Source organism: Rhea americana, unplaced genomic scaffold (assembly GCF_003343005.1).
Source record: "Rhea americana isolate MKP2758 unplaced genomic scaffold, rheAme1 scaffold_36, whole genome shotgun sequence".
In the NCBI taxonomy this organism is placed as follows: domain Eukaryota; kingdom Metazoa; phylum Chordata; class Aves; order Rheiformes; family Rheidae; genus Rhea; species Rhea americana.
In genome coordinates, this window is record NW_028186490.1 from 5265095 (window position 1) to 5286742 (window position 21648).

Sequence of the window (21648 nt, forward strand, 5' to 3'; positions counted from 1 at the left end):
ATTCTCCAAATTGAGTCTGTACTGGGGACCTGCTGAGGTCTGACATCTTTGTTTGGCGTGAGGGCATCTTTTGCACACAGATACTCCAGTGAGTATAAAAATTGGGAGTAGCATCAATGGGTGTGACCTGCTCTTAAAATGTTAGCTGTTAAAATCTTTGGATTGCATTGTTTTTGAAACTAGGCTGAAAGAATCTAAGGTGCACATTAGTCTTGAAACTGAATTGTTTTAGTGTGATTTACACAGAGGAAAAAAAGCATTGAAAAAAGAGCAAAAACCCAATTTAATATACAGCATCTGTTCTGTTTGCAACCAGGCTGCCCACTGATCTACCCAAGGGAATACTTGTTGCATTGGAGCAGCTTTTGCAGTGCACTGTCAGACAGACCATGACAAGGAGACAGATCCTCAGCCACTGTAATTCTAATGCAGCCACTTATGCTAAAATGGTAGAAGATGTCTCTGAAGTTTTAAAATGATGGATTTTTTTAATACATTTTACATGTGTTTATTTTAGTTGGATTTTAAGAATACTTCTAACAAGGAATCTTTGGTCTTTCAACAATATCCCAAATTTCACATTCAAATATAGACTATGCTGGAAGCAATGAGGAAACAAGAGACCTAGTCAAGAAGGGAAATTGTCCAGGCTAGGGTCAAAATTCCATTTTGCCGTGGACAGGACCTGAATCTTTGGACCATACAGATTGCAGGGATGGAAACTGTATGTGTTAAAGAAAAAAGCAAAGATAATGGGGAACATAAATACTCTTAAGATTTCAGAATATAGCTCTCTTCTTCTGTACTTTTTAGTACCCTCAGCAAAGCAGTGCAGCTTTTAGATGCAGAATCAGATCTGAAGCCCAGATACTTTGGGCTGCCTGTAAAGATTTGATCTTCTGACGTTCTGATGCCTGTGGGCTGATGGTAGAGCAGCTCTTACAAGTACATACCATGCAGTTGCCATTCCATTTAATATCACTTAATTGACATCATCATTATCAGTTTATTCTGTTACCTGCAACCTTCCCCTTAATTGCAAGAAACGAAACCAGTGGTGTTTTAATATTGTGACTGCTATTTATAATTAACAATATTTTTTATCTTGGTTTATTTTACTCAGCAGCAAAATAAGAAAAAAGAGAAATTGCTCTTTGTAGGTGCAGAGAATAAAAGATATCTCCTGACCTATGGAGCTTTCATTCTGAGCAGATGAGTTGGACAGAGGCAGAGAAAAGGAGAGGTGGACGTAAAAAGACCACAGACATTCTGTTTGTGTGTCTTTGGGTTTTGTTTTTCATTCACRTAGGCTTTTTTTGCAGTGGGGCTATTTTGAGAGGAAGACGAAGAGATACACAGGGCTGCATGAGTTGCAGAGGTGTGGAGAGACTGAAGGGAATGGTTGGTTTGTTTTAGAAGGAGAAGGTTCAGTGGATCGCAGTAAGCTCTTTAGCAGCCTTGCCTCTATCTAGCCATTGCTTGAGTTAAACTGCCTGGTCTGCTGGTTTCAGTTCCTGCTTCACTGTGCTAGTCTTCTTCCCTGAAGACCTCATGGGGGCATTCTGTGGTTTCTCATCCTTCCAGAGACAGGGGCACCCCTACGTAACTTGCAGTCTTCAGTATTTCGTAGCAGTACAGTTCACGAGGCTTGTTACTCTTATTTTTCCAACTGTAGTAAYAATGTGATGTTATTTATTTTCTAGCCATCAAGGCCTGTACCTGTGGCAAATTACCCTCATTCACCTGTTCCAGGAAACCCCACGCCACCTATGACTCCAGGGAGCAATATTCCTCCATATCTGTCACCTAACCAGGATGTCAAACCACCATTCCCACCTGACATTAAGCCAAATATCAATGCTTTACCACCACCTCCAAGTGAGTAGCAAACAGAATGCCCCCTTAGACATTTACTCMGTTCTATGCCAAATACATTTCAGAGTCTGGAAGCAAGGTGTGATTGCTGCTCTGGGGAGGCTCAGACTGTTAAGTACTAGGTGGCATGGCCCAGCCACCAGCACAGGCTCCCCAGAGTGGGTGAGCAGAAAAGAGAAAGATTACTATCCCCTCTCCACTCCTAAAACAGCGTATCAGAAAAGTTCTTCAAAGTTAAACTTGTAAGGATTTTACTGCTGAAGCATTCYTTTGATATGCTTCCTGAGGATAAAACACTTAATTTTGAGTTGCTTTATGTGTGCTTGGTAGGCTTGTTTATTGTATAAACTTCCATTGTGGTATATTTTGCTCAAGGGCAAAGCCATTCATTGAACATTACTGCAAAATAGCAAAGAATGTGAATATTTATAACAGTGCCTCTATTGTGTTCCATACAGACTTCTTAAGAATATTCAGTAGTATGCCAAAAATTGATATATGTTCCTTTCAAAGCCACTCAACCTCACAGCTAAATTTGGCTAGGAACAAAGCAGGAATAACAAGATCTCTCTGGCAGAAGATGTTTGAGGTTTTGAAATGACTGATGAACAATAGGAGATATCATTTACTAGAGAGTTGGGAGAACCCATATATTTTCTATAGAAGGTCCTCTGCWGCATTAGCACTTTACAACTGATGTTTGGAGTTCAGGAGAGCTAAAAGATGAAGTAGAGGAAGGTGACCTCCAATATTATTTGTGCAAGAATGTAGCATTTAAAGATATTTGGCCCTCATAGATGAGCTGTAAGATAAATATTATAAAACCTCATGTTATAAGATTAAATAGTAATTGAATATTTGGTCATTGGTCGTTGAATAGTTTCAGCTAATGAAGCAGCTGAAACTGGTTGGGCATTCCTGTCCCAGTTCAGARCAGAAAAATAGCTAAGTGTCACCACAGCTGGCCCTAATTAAGAGCTCTGCTCTCAGTCTTCTGCTAACAGAGCAGCCCTGGACACTGGACTTACCCAGCAATAAAAAACAAGTTCTTGTCAGGCCTGGTTTATGTCTGTGGTCCAGAATGCTAGGGTCCTGCTATTAAGAGTGGGGAAATAGAAGACGGGGGGTTGCCATAGCTATCAGCTTGAGCCTTGTCACTTGTATAAATTAAATAATGTAGTTACTTGTGATTTTCTTTTTGTTTGTGTGAACCTGCTGAGTTAAACCCAGTAGCAGATCACTATGTCATTTGTTACTATTCTGTATAAATACACACATTATTATTGCACTGCAGATGCTAAAGGGAAAGTTCACGCTTTCTCTCCCTCTTCGATCCCAGCCAACCACAACGATGAGCTGCGTCTGACGTTTCCCGTGAGAGATGGTGTTGTATTAGAGCCCTTCCGGCTGGAGCACAACCTGGCAGTCAGTAACCATGTCTTTCACTTACGGCCAACTGTTCATCAAACACTGATGTGGAGGTGAGTTCAGTCTTGCTGCGAGGAAGTCGTGTGTCRGTAATGGAAAAATGACAGACCAGATGAACTTCATTTCGGTCTGTTGTGAAWTTCGCTTAAAGAAATGTGGCCTAGATAGAAGAAGATCACTTTAATTAAACTCGTGGATATTCCCACCTGCCACTTCCCAAAGAGAATGCATTACAATATGCTTCCTGATTTATGTTGTGTCTCATTGCTGATAGCATACTGCATGCAGTCTGGAAAATAATTGTAATTATTGTTGCAAAAGAATTTTCTGCCTGGAAAGTAATTGTTCCTTCACTTCTGCCTTGGTAAAAGGATGAGGAACATGCATAGCTGACACCAGTATAAACTTCAGTTTGTGGACTTTGAAATCCTAGATGCTTTGTGACCTGTGAAACTCTAACTGAAGGAGAAGCTAGGTAGGGCCATTACAGTTTCTGCTGAAATTAAATGATACAAAGTATGTGATAATGAAAAATGACACACTAAAAAAGGACCTAATTCAGAGGCTTGGGAAAACTATTTGGAAATGTAAGTGCTTAGATACTTTCAACCTTTGGAAACTAGCTTCCTAAATTTCTAACTCCACGAGTAAGTATGGTTCAGAAAGACAGGGCACAGCTTTCCCCAACAAAGTCTCCTGCTTTTTACTTACTGTAATAATGTAAATGTAAATAATGTAAATGTAGTAAGTACTACATTTCAGCACAGAAGTAGTTTTTCTAGGTGATACTTTATTGTATTTAATTCAGATTAGCCTAAGTGATTCCAGGTTATGTGCTGACTTCTTCATGTTTGTGGAATGACTTTAGGTCAAATCACAGCCAGAGCCTTGATTTTTTTTTTTTTTCTTTTTTTTTCTTTTTTTTTTTTAAGTTTTCAACTACCACTGAATAACTTTGTTTTCTCATTCTGTTTTTCTGAGAACGTATCCCAGTGTTACCCTGTTTGCTGATTGTACTGTTTGGAGCTGTCTCTGTGCATTGTGGAAATTAGATAGTTTCCATTTTCTTGTATGGAGATTGCCTTGCAGGTGTCACAGCTGAGCCGGTAGAACCTTGTGTCTTCAGCACATTTGCGACTACGCCGCCTCCCATTCAGTTCCTCTTTGAGCCTGGATCACATACCCCTTGTTCTTTAAAACCAGTAGTAGGACCGACAACTTGTATCTTAAGCTTTTTTCCAAGCTAGGAAGCAGGAAGAAGATCCTGTTCACTGGAATTCGTTTGAGACTTGTGTTGGGGTGGCACGTCGGGAGCGAGGGGCAGAGCGGCGGTTCAGCTCCCAGCCCCAGCTGCTGGGAGCCGAGGCGTGAGGCATGACCCAGGAGCCGTTCGCTGCCGCGGCGCCTTCCCAGCGTGGGGTGGCCGGGGGGTTAGGAGGGAGAGAGGTTCCAAGCAGGCCACATCTAATAATTAACACCTTACTCTGAGGTCAGTTATTCTTACTTGCATTTCATTATCATTGAGGACTCGCAGCACAGGGAGTTTTGGCAGTTATTTGCTGGTTCTTATTAATAAGTAATCACTACTGGGGATTGTGCTKGCTCATTCAGTAGATTTATAGTGCTGCACTGAGGCATGAGGCTGTTTCTAAATATCTGTTCTTTCTTTTTTCCTTAGCTCACCAAACACACGATCTTTTATTTAAACTTACTTTAATGAAGACTCATAGGTAGATTGTGTTCAGGTCTGCTGTTTTGGAAAGCCTGTTAATGGTAGGAGTAGGGATGGTCCTGTAATGAAGTCATTTCAAATTTACCTCAAGGCTGGATGGATTCCAAAAAAAATGATCAGTCACATGTGTGGATGGATTTGGTTTTTATAGCGAATGATGGAGTGGAGCCAATTTTGAATATTTTTCTGCCAGTTAAAATATTGGGCAAAACCTTTCACTTGTACACACTTAATGAATAGCGACACAGCTATTTTTCTCCCCATTGGGAAGTCTTCATGGTTACGAGAAAGAGAAGATGGAAGGCAGGAATAATGTTGCCTTGAAACCGGTTCAGTGTTAGCACAGCTCAGTCACTGGTGACCCGGCACTGTAGAGCCTTGCGCCTGAGAGCACGAGGGGCACCTGATCTCCGTCCTCGCTGTGGCTTTCAGCAGACCTCCCAAGAGTGCTCAGGAATGCTTTTAATCTGTTTGGCTTTCACATTAGAGGCAACATGTTTTTGAATGTAGAAAAGACAACATTAAGTCAAAACTTTTCAGTAAGGAAAATGGCAGTTAAGGTGATGATCTCCTGAATGAGCGGTTCCTCATGGATCTTATGAAGATCTTTTCCTTCAGGCAAAGTAAAGAAATGGGCACCTAAGTTTTCAAGCATTAAAAATGGAAACTGGGCAGAACATTTCAACTATCTTTTACTGTCATGAACAGCAGAATCCCAACATTTCAGTTCAATTCTTTATGTCCTTCTAAATTTCTTTTTCAAATTATTTGTTGTTAATACATATGTATGACACTGAAGTCATACTGTCTATCCACTTAATTTATGATTAACTTAAATCTCAGCCTCTCCCTTTCTTGTAGGCAGTATAAGCCTAATTTTTAAGGAGATAATAGTGTAGGCAGTATGAGCCTAATTTTTAAGGAGATAATAGTGTGTGCAATTTAGTATAAGAAATCATGCTCTGAAAGAAACTCTAAATTGGGGAGATTTAGTTCACAGCTATGTTAGCCCTGGAATTACAGAAATGTAGGATGTGAGAAATAGGGGTCAATTTATCTTAGTCAATTCACCTGTTTGAAGGCAGAAACAGCTGTACCTTTATTATTCCTGGAAAGTGTTTGTTCAGTCTCTGTTTTAAATGCTCTGAAGTAGCGAAGGATCCACAATCTTTCAATGCAAACTGCTGCGGTATATCACTTCTTGGTTCTCAGCTGTAACACACTGAAAGGCCTGGTTGATGTTAACATTTTTCTTTCTGCAGAAGCATTCCACAGTCTGTTTTTGCAAAGTGGTTTGAGATGTTTACTTGGAAAGTCCTTTATAAGTGTAAAACATTATTAATAATTTTGTAATGTGTTCGGGTATATTTGGGTCATTAATTCATCATGACTTGCTGCTTTTTTTTTTATGAAGAAAGTATGTTATATCTTTWATTGTCAGTAATTCCAGAAGAATAATCTGATTGATCAGAAAAAATATTCCTAACATCTAAAAGACCTCTCTCTGCAATATGGAATAAAAATTGAAGAAAGATGTATCGGTTGTTGTACAGGTCTGACTTGGAACTACAGTTCAAGTGCTATCACCATGAAGACAGACAAATGAACACAAACTGGCCAGCTTCAGTCCAGGTCAGCGTTAATGCAACCCCACTTACCATCGAACGTGGTGACAACAAGACATCTCATAAACCTCTGCACCTAAAGCATGTCTGCCAGCCAGGAAGAAACACGATTCAAATTACAGTCACAGCATGTTGTTGTGTAAGTACATTGAGCTCACAGCTGCTGATGCTGACACTGCTGTTCAGTACAGTTTGCAAATGTTGCCATAAATGAGGGAGCCTTCCTCTCCCTTTTTTCCATCCATCTTTCTGGCAAGGTGCTTGTTTGATGATGATGACACAGAGTGCTAATACTGAAATTTTTGCTGCAGAATTATTGCAGAATTTAGTGCCATCCTTCCAATGTGTCTGAAAAGACCCATGGTCTAGGGCAGGAAAGAATATTGATCTCCTGCCTATTTAGTATTTGTGTAAAAAAGTAACTAAAAAATATTAATATAAAAGTAGATTAYTGTGATGCAGGCACTTGTGCAGTAATAGCTTTGATTAATTTTATTTGCTTAGAGTATCACACTGTGATTAGTTTAACACAGTAGCTTCTTCACCATCGGTGGTGGTGAACTTTCCCCTTTCTCCTTTTCCACAGTTTGCTCGCTCTCAGGAACAATTATKGTGGTTACAGTGCAGACAGTTAAACACATTACAGTCTGAGATTTCGACTGTTCTGTTGTCGCTGACAAGAAAGCAAGCTGCTACATCTCCCAAGGTCACAGTGTGAGGAGGCACTTTGACAGGAAACCATCCACCCACTTTGCTTTACTTCACACTGACTCTTTCTATGTAACATCATTTATCTGGTGGCTAAGAGCAGAGGYAGCATCCTGTGAATCCACAATGAGCTCTTACTACTCAGTGATGGGGAAGATGGTTCCGTGAGTTCCAGATACATTAACAGCAAATTGTTTGTGCAACTTCCAACATAGTTTGAGGGCAGGCAGGTGGGCTAGATCATGTCAGCAGATACAGGGATTTAAGAATAAACCCTCATACCAGAGATGAATGCATCAGYCTTGTATACTCTGAATATCAAGGGGTAGGGACATGCAGAAAATCTTTCCTTTTTTTAAAGCCAGTATAGTCAGTGATAAGTGTTTTACACTCCTGCAACCTGGAACAAAGTACTGTGCAGCTTTCAGAATATCCCTAAGGCAGTATGCACTCAGCAGAGTAGAATCAACTTTCATGTTTATGCATTAAACTCTTCCAAAGTCACACGTGCAAGGGAAGGATGCAGTTCCATTCAGTAGTATATTTACCTTGTGTGTTCGGTTCTCTTAGTAACGAAATGCATTTTCTTTCAGTCACACTTGTTCGTGTTGCAGTTAGTACACCGGCCATCAGTTCGTTCCGTACTTCAAGGTCTACTAAAAAAACGCCTCCTCCCAGCAGAACATTGTATCACTAAGAGTGAGTTCTCATTCTGTGTGTGCACCGACTTTCTAGAATGCCTGCATTCAGTTGTGATAAGCTATTTCTACGCAATACATGCTTATTTACTGAAAACTTCAAACTGCACCTGTCAGGAATTTCCAGAAGATCATGTTCTTGTATTAAATCCTTGGTATACTCAAATACTGAGACCTGTTTTGGTGGGGTGACAAAGTAACCAGGGACACAAGCTTCCTAATGAGGACTTTCCCATTCCAAGAGAATCTCCCTGGCTTTTCCCATATATTTGTATTTCATTTACTCAGAACTCCTACTGTGTAGAAATATTCTTATCTGTTCATTCAGCCCTGCTTCAAGTTCTTGTATGGCAGTTGGTTGAGGATATAGTGTGTGGTATTTTGTACGTACAGGAGAATGTTCTAAAAACATGAAATAAACCTAAATGGATATGKTGTCATTTAATTTGGCCCTTAAAGGTTGAAGTGTTGGTCTTTCAGATTTCTGCATTAGAATTTCCAGTGCACATGTGTTTCCTCACATGTATACACCCCTTCTTTCTAAACAGTAAAGAGGAACTTCAGCAGTGTGGCAGCTTCCTCAGGCAATGCGACACTAAATGGGGAGGATGGAGTAGAGCAGACTGCTATTAAAGTGTCTCTGAAATGTCCGATCACATTCCGGCGGATTCAGCTCCCAGCAAGGGGTCATGATTGCAAGCACGTGCAGGTGAGTAGATGTCAGCGACCTGGCACTATGCCCTYAGCCGTGGTTTGTTACAGTACCTTTTGCTTGGTTATTGTAGCCTAATGGAATGKTTTTTTCTGTGTCTATCAGCCTGCCTAACTACTATTTTTTTTTTTTAATGTACTGGGAAAAAGTAAGCTGTTTGGCTTAGTTTTTGGTATTAGTAGCCTTTTTTTCATTGCAGGTAGTTTACTCTGGTCAAACTGATTCAGCTAATAYAGTATTTTTACTTGATTTCTTCTTCTTCTCTTTTTTTATTTCTGACCACATAGTGCTTTGATCTGGAATCTTACTTGCAACTGAACTGTGAAAGAGGAACTTGGAGGTGTCCAGTATGCAAGTAAGTGCAAAGATACTATATGAAATGCAGTTGTAGAGGATTTAATCAAAATCAGATGATACTGGTAAAGTTATGAAGCAAGATAATTTATTTGGAGGAAAGAAAGGAAGTGCTAGGAAATCAGAAGATGAATTTATTACATTTACTTTATGTCATAAGGAAGTCCAATGAGAATTCTTGCCATATTGCATGAATTAAGGGAGCATTCTGAATTTTTGGAAATTTTAAAATGAACAACAGGAGATGTTTTTTCATGATATACAYAATCTGACAGTTCTCGGTACAGGCTATCAATGGGTTGGGTAGAATTCAAAAGGAGCTCTAAAATTATATTGACAAGACAGGTATCTTCATAAACTAATGACTTAGGAGGTTGTCTTCCTTTAAGTTAAGAGCATAAGTAGCCATGAGACAACATGCCGTGGTGGAAGAGCTGCTAGTATATTCTAGGATTACTTTTGTGTGGTTTTCATGTTGTGAAGTACAAATTACTGAATTTCAGTATGTAGGTGTTAAAATGTTCAGCATCTRGCTGAACCTGGTGGTATAAGGATGCCAAATAATTCTATCTCAGGTACTGCTCTTCAGGCCATATAGATATGCAGTTAATGGTGAAGTTAAAGGAGAGCGGGAATTTTGGAGACTGCAACATTAGTTGCCTGATTAGTAATTAGGTAGGAAATGAAGTTGGATCCTCCAAGGTCAAAGTCAGTATCAAGTGCAAATTAAAGTAAGAGCAGAAAGTGGGGGGCATTCTCATTAAGAATAAGGTTGATTTTAAAAAGRTAAAGGTTTCTGAGAAATTGCGAATGTATAAGCATTTGGAGTGCTAACTTGAAGGGAAAGAGGGATACTCTGGCATACTTGCCAGCTTCTGTTTTGACCAGAGGGCTAATACACTTCAGAAGAAACGGAACAAAAAGCTTCTAAGTGGTTACAGACTGCCCGCTCTTACAGTTAACTGGATAGAGAAAATCACAGAACATTTGTAAGTCAGTTGAGTGTTTGTCAGCTACTGTGCCCAGTCCACAGAGTTGTGAGTTTGTTGCAACCTCAGCTGCAACAGTGCTCTTGAGCCTAAAGCTGAAGAGCCAGCGCTCTTACGCTTGAGTTAAGCTGTAGCAGTTTGTGCTTCCATCTCTGCAGGTCTCTCATTCAACCTTTGCTGTGTCAGGCAGTGTTAGCTCTAAGTAGGTGGGGATTGTCCAGGATAASTGCTTCTGTGGACATCACAGGCTTCAGACAAACTTCTTTTGAGGCCCTCCCATGATTGATAGCTGTCCTAAAGTACAGATGATTTACTGAACTATCTGAACTTTTACAATCTTCTGAGCTTGCATTAAAATATCATAAGAATTGGATGCCTTAAAAGCACTAGTTGCTTCTTAATTTCTGCAGTCTGGCCAAAGTTTTTGTCCCATTTCTGTTAGTTTGAGCACCTAAATTCAGACTTAAGTGCCTAYGCAACTAAATTGCTTTTGGTTTGTTTTTGTTCTGCTCCTACCTGTGCTGGTACTAAATAAAAAACTATAATACCTAATTATTTTGAACCCTATTACTATGTGGCTCAAAAAAACAAGGATTCAATTAAAAAAAAATGTTCATGCTACCTGTTGCTCACGGGAGAAATCTGCTATTTTTGAAAATACTTTAAGTCCCAAATATATTTTGATAAAAGCAAAAATTTAAAAGGTGTGCACAGCTTGTGCACAGATACTAATAAATATATCATTCTCTCATCTTCTTGATGTAGAAAGCTATTGTCCTAGTAATGGAAATACAGAACTAAAACCATTTGCCCCAAATCATTCCTAAATTATGTGTTAGGGATAGTAAGTTGGTGGTTGCCAGTCTGCTGATTTCAGCACTAACCTATCATTCTTCCATCCCTCTTTACTTCTACACTTACAAAGATAGTCTAACATTTTTTTTTCCTTTCTAGTAAAACTGCTCTGCTGGAGGGCTTGGAGGTTGACCAGTATATGTGGGGTATTTTGAATGCTATACAAAAGTAAGTGAATTTATTCATTGCTGATATCCAATACAAAGTATCTGGGAGGTACATGAATGAGTACTGAGACAGTTGAGCCAAAGTAGGTCTCGGTGATAGAACTTGAGTGTACTATWTAATGGCTCCTTGGTGGAGCTAGTGAAGTAAGTTTCCATCTACTTGTTAACAGATCTTGTTTGGATCATATCTTGATGACAGCCTCATCAATGAAGCAGGGGGAAGAATGGGATGAGTGAATTAATTGTTTTCTCGTATTTATAAGAAGTCCCTCTGATTAACATGTGGCACACCGCATGTTTGGATTTCATTATTGTTACTCTACGTGTGTGGTTACACACAGAAATACACTCYCAAAGCATGCTTTCTCAAACCTGCTTTCAGCACACACTGCAGGATGGAAAGATGTTGAGGTTGTATTATACTAGTGCAAATGGGAAACATTTGCTACCATGCACTTTCTTATGGCAATTTCAGCGGAAGTGATACCAAAAAGAGAACAATTAATGCTTTAAAATTGTCATGTTATTTTACAGCTCGGAGTTTGAAGAAGTTACCATTGATCCAACTTGCAGTTGGAGGCCAGTTCCTATAAAGTCAGACATTCACATCAAAGATGACCCCGATGGCATTCCCTCTAAAAGATTTAAAACCATGAGTCCAAGCCAGATGATCATGCCAAATGTGATGGAGATGATTGCAGCTTTGGGTCCTGGCCCTTCACCCTACCCATCCCTCCCACCTCCTCCAGGAGGCAACAACTCCAATGACTATGGTAACCAAGGTTAGTTTTACAGTTTTGKGTGCCTAGGTAGTTATTCTAGAAACCATTGGTTCAGTCAGCCATGAGATTCAGGTACATCAATGCCCTTCTCCTAGTGATTTACATGGAAAGCAAAATGTATACAGCTGCAGTTCTGAAATTCTGCATCAGTCCTTTCACTTAAGATTCATCTGTTTAGAGGAAAATGTCTTTGAATAAGTAAATAGGTGATTGTCATATGTATTGCTATGCAGCCCCCAAATCAATAGACATTTTATGTTACCTTATATATTTGTGGCCTGCCACAGTATACATCTTTCCTCATTTTTTTCTGTCCATTTTCCTTCTGTTCCCSTCTGATTCAAGTGAAGGCTCCTGGTACTGCAGTGGTTATAAAGTAGAGAACCTGACCTTTTAGTCCTCTTAATGGCTTGGGCAAGTAAGCTTCRCCAGTGGCTAGGTGGTGACATTAGGAGTTATTGTAGGCCACTCTGAATGTGGATGACTTTTTAAGAGCCCTTCTCTGCTTTGCTAACACCTTTGCATTGGAAAATGACCTTTGAGTTCTTCTGCCACATGTTCCCAGTTTGGGAAACATTGAACTAAATACAGGCAGTGGAAATATCTTTTCCAATGGCTGGTATATTGTGAGTAACTAAATTACAGTGACAATTCTAAGGAGATGAAACCAGAGACTGTTCCTTTTGCAAGTAATCTGATATGACTCAGTTCAGCTCTGAGAAAAGACCAACTGTTCACACCATCAGAATCCCCAAATTGATTACAAGGTGATATATGTGCTTTTTGCAGGCGTTTGAAGAAAAATATAGATTGCATGCAAAATATGGTTAATTTACTCCAATGACTGCAAAACTGATGACAGATGATAAAACTTTTTAGGTTTTCAAACAGATGAATGATTACTATAACAAAGCCAAGAGCACTGAATCACAAATTTTTCACTCGTTTAGTAGGAGTGAAGTGCAGTCAGAACATGAGAATAGAGCTGTCTATTCTTTATGATCTTCACCATACCTTTTACTCAGAAGTGGACACAGTAGTCATGTAAATTGGAGGTTAGGGGTKGTTTAGCAATTACTGCCTAGACTGTTATTTCCCAGCCTCCCCTGTAGGTCCTGTAGCAGAGGCAGTCATTGCTCCCTGGACTCCCGACTCGTCGATGCCAGCTGAAACTCACACTCCTCCTCCTGCTACAGGCATATCCCCACAGGGCACCAGATTATCCTAAATGTCTTTACAGGTCTGTCTCTCCCTGGSCATACTGCTTGCATCTTCGTTCTCCACCAAGATGTGCAATGAAACTTAGAATTATGTAATGTCCTMTGATTAGAAGCACTCTAGAACAAAATACTATTATTATTACTACTGCCTTGACATGTGTGGTGTATGTTTGTTTATTTGAGTGTAACAGTAAGCATACAGAAATATAATTTGTAAATAAAACAAATACTTAGTAATAGAAGACTTTACTGTAGCTGCCTGCTATTAAATCTTTCCAGGACCAGTTACGTTCTGCGAGACTTATCCATTTGCAGATTAACAAAGTGAGAATTAGAAAGGCTCTACCATATTTACATGATAGATCAAAGTCCTGACTTCTTTGAGAAATACTGTTGCATGGCTAATGACTCCTATTCCTCTGAGATTRAACTTCTACTTAAGATGAGCTGTGCTGAAAAGTAAGTGATGCAGATAYTTCAGTTTGACAAAGTCCCTTCTTGACTTGAGCATTTAAAGCTGTTCTACTTCGGCTGACAAACTGCGGGCTCTCCGTGCAAGCTCCAAAGCTATTCTATTATTTCAGAGCTCARTATCATCCATTTGGGGGCTTATATGAAGACTCAGTGCCTTCATTTCAATTTTTACTRTTTGTACCAAATAAACCACCAGAGTTGTCCTCTCAGTTGGAAGTGTTGACAGAGGGACCCGAACAGAAAAGAATATGGAGAGACATTCCCTGTACTCTGATAAATTGCTTGCTTTAGAATTAAGGTGACGGTCACTGGGCTGAGGTGATAAGAAACATAAAACATACTGATCGTGTTCATACAATGCTTGTCCTGCAGATAAGTAGAGGTCTTCAGACTTGTTACTGAGTAGTAAATGTTTGAGGGTTTAATCCAGACTATTTATTCCAAATTGGCGTAGAATTTTCATGCTTTGGTCTCAGGCTGAAGTTAAACCGGTTTCATAAGCTCACTGACTTTCTTTTAGGAATTTGCCTGTCCGCATTCTGAAAGACTGGCTACAGGCAGTGAGTTTGTAACACTGAAAATCAGAAGAATAGATGTGTTCCCTATAGGGACTGTCATTGTTCTGCTTCCAGACRTCCGAGTGAATTTTATTAAGTTTTGTGAGAACAAGAAGAATTATATCACAGACTTCAATTAGGCATGGAGACCTCCTCTGCATTATCTAAATGGAAGCTGCATGTTTACATTGAAGAGGAGGAGGTAAAACAGATGCTGTGGTATGAACTGGTACTGTGGCAACTTCCTGATCTGCCAATTAGTTTCATCAAGAACTGAAGCAATTCAATGAAGCTACTGAGTGTATGGAAGTGCTGAGTGTATATGAAAGGAATTCAGGTGCCCTACGTATGATTTTGGACTTGGGCAGTCAGTCGTACTTGCACTGAGATACCTCCAGATGCAAATATTCCGTAGAATTTAATATCCCTTTGACTTCTCATCTTGCTTAAGTTAATTTTGGTGACTCAGTAGTTTTTCAAARTGACAGCAGTTTTCAAGCAGTTACATAATGTGCGTGAATGACTATGATGGACTCCTTATAGTCTTGACAGTACCCAGAATTTGAAAGCCGAGTGCCAGTTTTTCCTCCCTGTTCCTCCAGTTCGCTCCAGCAGTGGAGTGCCACGTCGTCGTGTTCAGCGCTCGGGCTACCCTCGCGCGCTGCACTGGTCTAATGCTGTGCAGGGAGGGTGTCATACTGCACAGTTTTTGAAAGATACTCTGCGAGATCAATGTCAGGAAACGAAGGRTTTCTTTCACAGCAGTGTCTGTTTCTCTTTTAGGCAACAGTTACCAAGGTCATGGCAATTTTGATTTTCCRCATGGGAATCCTGGTGGAACGTCTATGAATGACTTCATGCATGGGCCACAGCTGTCACATCCCCCAGACATGCCCAGCAGCATGGCAGCTCTTGACAAACCTCTCAGTCACCCCATGCAGGAATCTGTAAGTAACGGTGCTAAGGATGTCGATTTTTCTTTGCGGGGATAGAGAGCACTTGCCCGACTGGAGGGCCTTGCTTGTGAATTGCTCTTATCTTCTGTGGATTCCTAACTTTGGCAGTACTTGAAATGCAGTAGTCCTGAGAAGTAGAGTCAGAAGTGCCATTTTCAGTTTGTGGCATTTTGGAGCGTGTGGAGAAGCATTTCTGATCGTTTTGAATTGTCGTTTAAGCTTGTTTAGCTGAAAGACAACGTGGCTCTTTGGCTCTTGTGTTAATCGTGCTTTGCTCTAACACCTAAAAAAAATAGACATAATTCTCTAGACCAACAGGGTCTGCGAACATCCTTCCTCAACAGAGAGCTTGTTATAGCAAGACACTAGCTGACTTCAAAGCAGGGACGGTATSTTGCCTGGCTTTGTCCCTTAGGGCAACATTTGCGTCAAAACATTTTGAGGGAGAATTCTCCCCAGGCAGAATCGCAGGTACCTTTAAGGTGTTGGTAACGGGGCAAACTGCAGCTTTCTAGGAGAGCTGCTGCCACTGCTCTGAGAGTAGGCGACTGAAAAATGGAGACTCCTCAGATCCTAAATGGAGAGGCAGAATTGTGCATTGGAAAGGCAGCTTGCTCAGAGCACTGAGTTTTACATACAGAACTTTATATCGAGAAAATACAGTCCTGCAGCAACTAAGGCAATAGGAAAGCTACCAGCAGCATTTAGGTCTTAGGCTTGGCTAGTCATCTGTTTTAACTCTGTGTGTGGTGTGTGCATGGGTGTATATATATCCTTTTATATTCATTTAAGTTACAGGGAAGGGCTCTATAGTGTGCTGTTATTGCACAGGAAGAATGTTTACCTTGACAAGTCAGTTGTGCCATGTCTTTAGTGAGTACTAGAAAGTACAAATTCAGAATGTAATGAGGAAATGTGGTRGCAGATGCTTAGCACAAGCCTGCTCTGTCAATGTCTCCTCTAGCTGGCAGTGGGTTTTCCAAGAAGGATGGTGAGAAAYAGGAGGGGAGCAGAGAGGGAGTTCTTAGAATAGCTTGGAGAGATCCCAAGTAACAGAAGACTGTCTGCAAAGGAAGCGTCCAGAAATCTTAATGACTTTACCATGTTACAGGCTAATAAACAACAGTACAAGCGTGCTGTATGCTTAGTTTTACTTTGGCAAATTCCACGCACCCAACCATAACGAGCAGTCGGAATTACCTGCATCAGAACCGACTGTGTAGTGTTGGAGTATCGTACTGAGGGGAGCTGCTACCAACCTGCATCATCCATGCAAAGCTGCTTTCCTTTGAATCAAAGCCACAGGGAATTCTTCTTTGCCTCCCGTTACAAAATACTCTTAAAAGAGGTSCTAAGGCAGGATTACCAACTGACTTCATCAGCATTAACTACTCCACCTTTGCTAGTGTAGTTACCCCAGTGAAATTTCTGAAGTGGTTGAAAGTGAAAGTAAAGATCTTGCGGCTTTCTGTAAATTATACGGCTTACAGATAATAACAAGGGCAAAAGTTTCCCAAGGCTCTGCATGTTGCAGAACTGTAAGGGGATCGTGGAACAAATGTTAGTAGATTTTTGGTTCTCTGGGACAATCTGTGGTAGGTCTGATACTTGCTTATGATAGCTGGCAATTGAAGTAAACCCTTGTCTCAATTTTTCACCTTCCTCTACCATGATATGCAAGGCRTGCTCTTTAGAAAAGGCAAGTGTCACTAAAGCAGCCTCCACCTAGTTTATGTCAATGGTTAATTTTCTCTAATAAGGATCAGTTTCCAGGCCTATTACCACAAAGGAATTGGATTGACCTTGTGAATGTGGCCAGAAAGTCTTTAGGGTGTGTTTGAAGGACTTTTAGTGCCTTAATATAGCTATTTTAGTACTATAAAGTCTCTGCTTTCCTCTTTCCTTTTTATCATCTTCCTTTCTTCTCCCTCAAAAAATTAGCTGCCTGTAGCAGACACTCAGGAAATGCAGCTTTAAAATTACTGCTTTTTGAGAAAAGCATGACTTTAACACATTTCTTAAATTGCATAACTGAATGTCTTCAGACAGGCATCTTTATATTAAAGTAACTATAAATCACACTGCCTAATTGAACTGTAATTTTAAGAGATTGGCTGTGCTCTGTCTAGTTTTCTGTCTCTATGCATTTAAGGCGTATTTTGTTTTCATCTACTGTTCACTTTGACCATTTCATGTTTATAGGGTCAGTCAAGAACAGACATTTGATCTGTTTAGACCAGTGGCCTGTCTCTAGCTGAACCTGACTGGTGTTGAATGCTGCTGAGGAAATTGCTTATTTTCCCATTGTGAAGATTTATGTGGTGGCCTTCACATAAAGGTAGACAGAGAAAGTTGATCACCCCAGCCATGCTCTGTAGGTCACTCCAAGAGATGCAGGTCCGTTTGTCAGATGTAGCTAGTCTGATCCTGGTAACAGGGACTGGGCTGTTGGAACTGTCTTCTGTCAGCACTGGTGCTCCACTCCTGTAGGAAGAAGAAAAATTCAAGATTTGACATGTGGCTAGAAGAGAGGTAATACCACCTTCCCCAGCGTAAAGTGTTCTGAGAACTGCAGAACAGGTGCTTCTATGTCAGTGTAAAAGTGCCGCAAGATAGCTGCTGCAATCGCATCATTTTTATTTTCAGGAATTGCAAACAGGTTTCAAGCAAAGATGAATTCACGGGTATTCCTAGCGTATCACTAAAGAGAGTGTAAGAGGTGGTACATGAYTGAGCGTTGAATGGTCAGGCCATAGTTTCGTATACATGTTAAGCTGGTATGAGCTGGTACTGCTGTAAAAAGATGTCATCACCCTTTTTTTTTTATTTTCACTTTTCCTCTCTCCTACACCAACACAAGTGTTATTGCAGCCATGAAGTGATCTGGATCAGGGTACTGATGTGGTTGAAAACTAATCCAGCAAACAAAACAAATGTTTAGCTTTGATCCATATCGGTTCCCCAATTCAGTTTACTACACATCTGCAAGAGCGCGCCTGGTGACAAGGGCACGGATGGGAGCGAGTGGCTGAGAACGGCGGCAGGGCAGGACGGCCTCTCTCGTGGTCCTGCCGGCCAGCGCAGCGGGCAGAGCCGGTAAAACCGTAACCTCAGTAGTGAAGTGAGGTATAAACAATTGACTTAACCTGCTGATCTTTTTTCCACTATCAACTTTCTCCTGAGATCAAAGGAATATTGTCTTCAGCTGGCAAGTCCCCTTGCTCTACGCGGATGCATCTCAGCACTCCTGCAAGTCACTCCTAGGCTTATAAAGAGTTGTGCTGGTTTGTGCTAATAAACTGGAAATATAGGTGCTTCTGCTATAAACTTTTCTTTTACAGATTGTAAATGTTTTAAGAGTGCCAAAGTTTACGCTCTTAAAAAAAGAATCTCTGGAATTACTTTGCTGTATAAACAAGGGCAACTTTATTAGACTTTGCATATATAATGTGGGTTAGTGTTTTTAAAATAAAATGATGGGATTTGCAGACATGAGCTGAAGATGCCCAGATTGTATGTTGCTGCACCGCTGTGAACTTACCATAAGTTAGCTGAACGCAAATAGAAAAAATGTTAAACTCCTGAGCATTTTGCTTTCTCACAGGTGGACTAGTGGAGTACATGGTCTTGGATGAATAGGTATTAAGAAAGATGGATTTAGAACCTACAGTGACTGTTTAAGACTGATATYCCTCAGTATTATGACAAATAATATCCAGCGGTTATCCCAGGGCCCAAGATACTGCCGGACTGACAAAATATATGTATCGATATTTAAATATGGGGGGTTTATATGTTTGTATTTATACATATATATACTATACATATATAAAATTTCTAACCTGTTTATCTGTTCTGAAGCATGTCTGAGAACTTATGACTGCCTCTTGGTTTAAATAATCATGTTTTATAAACATATAGCATGACTTATGCTTTGTATATTTGGAGAGAAATTGAGACTTTCTGAGATAATCCTAGCTTTTTGGAAACTTTTCCTGATTTATCAACACTGTCTTAAATTGCTTGTTACTTTTTATTATTGTTAAGCCTTCTTAATTTCCACACTTTGTTGCACATGTCCTCGATGAATGGAGAAGGAAACAGCACAGGAAAACAGTTTGGACAGACGTAAACTAATTGTCCACTTTGACCTGTACATTTGCAAAGTTTCTAGGTTGTAGATTCATTTACATTAAAGTGTGGTTTATGGGCAGATTTTGTACAAGTTTTCCCCTAAAGTAACAGCAGTGATGTTATATAATACCTTTTAAGTAGTAAAACTGTGACCGTGATGGAGAGAATAGTGCATCAGTACCTTTAACAGTTCTTTTAAACTCTCRCATGGGAAAGAGGCCTGAGTACACTGTTAAAGACAGAATCCTGCTCATTTTCACCAACCTTCATTCTAGCAAACTATTTCAAAGGACCTCCATAAAATTGAGAATGAGTGTCCCAATGTATCAATATTCAGTCTTCAGAAGTGTGCAGAGGTGATTTTTTTTAAATGCCTGTTTCTATGATTTTTTTTTTTTTTTTAACTTTTTGGAAACATTTTAATAAAGCTTTGTAATAACCTCCCTTTTACTTGCCACAATGGAAGGTTAAGATTAAAATAACCTTGCAATTTGCTGTGATATGAAAGGGTGAATGCTGACATAGCATTTTGCTGGTTTCTGTTGGCTTGGCTGGATGAATTTCATGCTGTTGTTGTATGTATCTGTTCTTTTATTTCAGCTCCACTTTGTGGCAATGTGTAGCATTCCTCAAAAAATGTTTACATTTTTTGCTTCTCCATATACCCAATTAACATGAGACAACTGATTCTAAAACGTTCATATACTTCTTTCTCATGGCACCAAAGTCAAGTTCCAAAGAACACACCAGCACTAGAGGTGACATGTAGCAGAAGGAAGAATTYGGCTTGTGCGTTTCTGTTGCTTCTCTGTAATGTGAGAAAGATTTTCCCCCTCCTCCTTCCGTAATGGGCYTTGGGAGATGCATTTGGTTTGGTGGTTTATTCCCCACAGAAAACATAAAAACCACCAAGTCTAACCTCATGTGGTTTGCTAGAGCACCTGGCCTGTCCCGGGTGGGAATGTGCAGTAGGAGTGCGCTCTCTGCGCGGTCTTTGCCCACTTTAAGCCAGTGTGTTTTGCTTTGCCGGCAGGTGCGCGGTCGCCTCTGGCAGCTCTGCTGGTGGGTGAGGAGCTCCCTAACGGGGGCACCTGATGATTTTCTGTCATCTGAACCCGTGGATATCGGCTAGGAAAATCTTCTGCCCTCACAAGAGATGTTACATTCTCCCCCCACCAACCGAGGGGAAAAAAAAGGGGGGGGGGGGGTTTGCTGGATGTTTGCAATGATCTGGAACGAGAACAGGCTGCAGCGTCAGGAAAGCTGCTCGATAAGGAATCCGGGCAGAAATCACGCCTTTGCTCGGTTAATCGGTTCCCCGGCGCRGGGATCGTTATTCTGCAAATTCTCCAGTCGTTCGTGGAGTTTTTCAGGGGAAAAGACAGCTGCCTCGCTAACGTCCAGCAGCACCGTAAGCCTCCTTCCCCGTTTGGGGTTTGTTATCCTGMATCTTTAAGTGCCGTTTCCCACATCACAGGGAAGCAACCGCCAGCACAAACCCAGCGCGTTTATCTCCCCCTTGCAAATAACCTTCCAAGAGCCGGAGCGTTTCCTCTGGCGTTGGGATATGGAGTTTTCGTTTCCGATTGCGCTTTGTATTTTTTTTCCGTTTGGTTTCCTTTTTCGATTTGTTTGATCCGTTTCTTTTTTAACATGCCGTTACAGCGTCAGGCACCTCGAGCACTGTACCTTGTGGCCTCACTTTCTTTTCCTGCTTTTTTCCTCCTCCGCAGATCCCTCATCCTGGCAGCACTGATCAGTCCCATAGTTCCATGCAGCAAGGTTTGCACGTCCCTCACCCCAGCAGCCAGTCAGGGCAGCCATTACATCACAGCGGGCCTCCTGCACAGCAGCCCCGGCCGCCGCCCCCGGCCGCTTCTAGCAACCATCCACACAGTGACCTGACCTTTAATCCCTCYTCAGCCTTAGAGGGTCAGGCTGGTGGACAGGGAGCGCCTGACATGCCGGAGCCCTCGCTGGATGTAAGTCTGCGTCATACCGTCATCTGCCTGCCGTAGCGTGCGCTTCCCACCGCGGCGGGAGGGCGGGGAGCGGGGCCGGGAGCCGCTCGCTCAGCACACGCCATCGCCCCACGCTTTGGTACGTAGACGCCGGCGCTGCGGCCGAGGTGGCCGGGCGCTCCTGGCTTGCTGTGAAACCTCGCCGCTCGAGCGGCGGCACGACGCGCGCGCTGTCCGACGCGGAGGCAGGCGCCGCTCAGGACAGCGGTCCAGGCGTCGGAGCTGGGGGGATTCGCTGCCTCTCCCCCCGGCGCCCTCGCCCTCGGACAGGGGACCGGGCCCGTGCCCCCGAAGTCGCCTCAGTGCCTGGACAGGAGGAGGAACGCGCTGCCCCGGGGCCGGCCGCCAGCGCCGCTGCCCC

General features: G+C 41.5%; 1 protein-coding gene across 7 annotated transcripts in view; it reads left to right on the plus strand.

Annotated features, from left to right (window-relative positions):
• The window catches only part of ZMIZ1 (zinc finger MIZ-type containing 1), a 342873-nt gene that overhangs the window by 317231 nt on the left and 3994 nt on the right, over positions 1-21648 (plus strand). For 4 of the 7 annotated variants that reach the window (XM_085312311.1, XM_085312313.1, XM_085312312.1 and 1 more), the window contains 10 exons: positions 1704-1878; positions 3170-3356; positions 6589-6799; positions 7962-8067; positions 8615-8775; positions 9066-9133; positions 11076-11144; positions 11678-11925; positions 14960-15123; positions 21000-21248. In XM_085312311.1, the coding sequence (XP_085168437.1) occupies positions 1704-1878; positions 3170-3356; positions 6589-6799; positions 7962-8067; positions 8615-8775; positions 9066-9133; positions 11076-11144; positions 11678-11925; positions 14960-15123; positions 21000-21248 (1638 nt within the window). The remainder of the gene's footprint in view (positions 1-1703; positions 1879-3169; positions 3357-6588; positions 6800-7961; positions 8068-8614; positions 8776-9065; positions 9134-11075; positions 11145-11677; positions 11926-14959; positions 15124-20999; positions 21249-21648) is intronic. The other 3 variants (XM_085312314.1, XM_085312317.1, XM_085312315.1) reach the window with 2 other exon arrangements.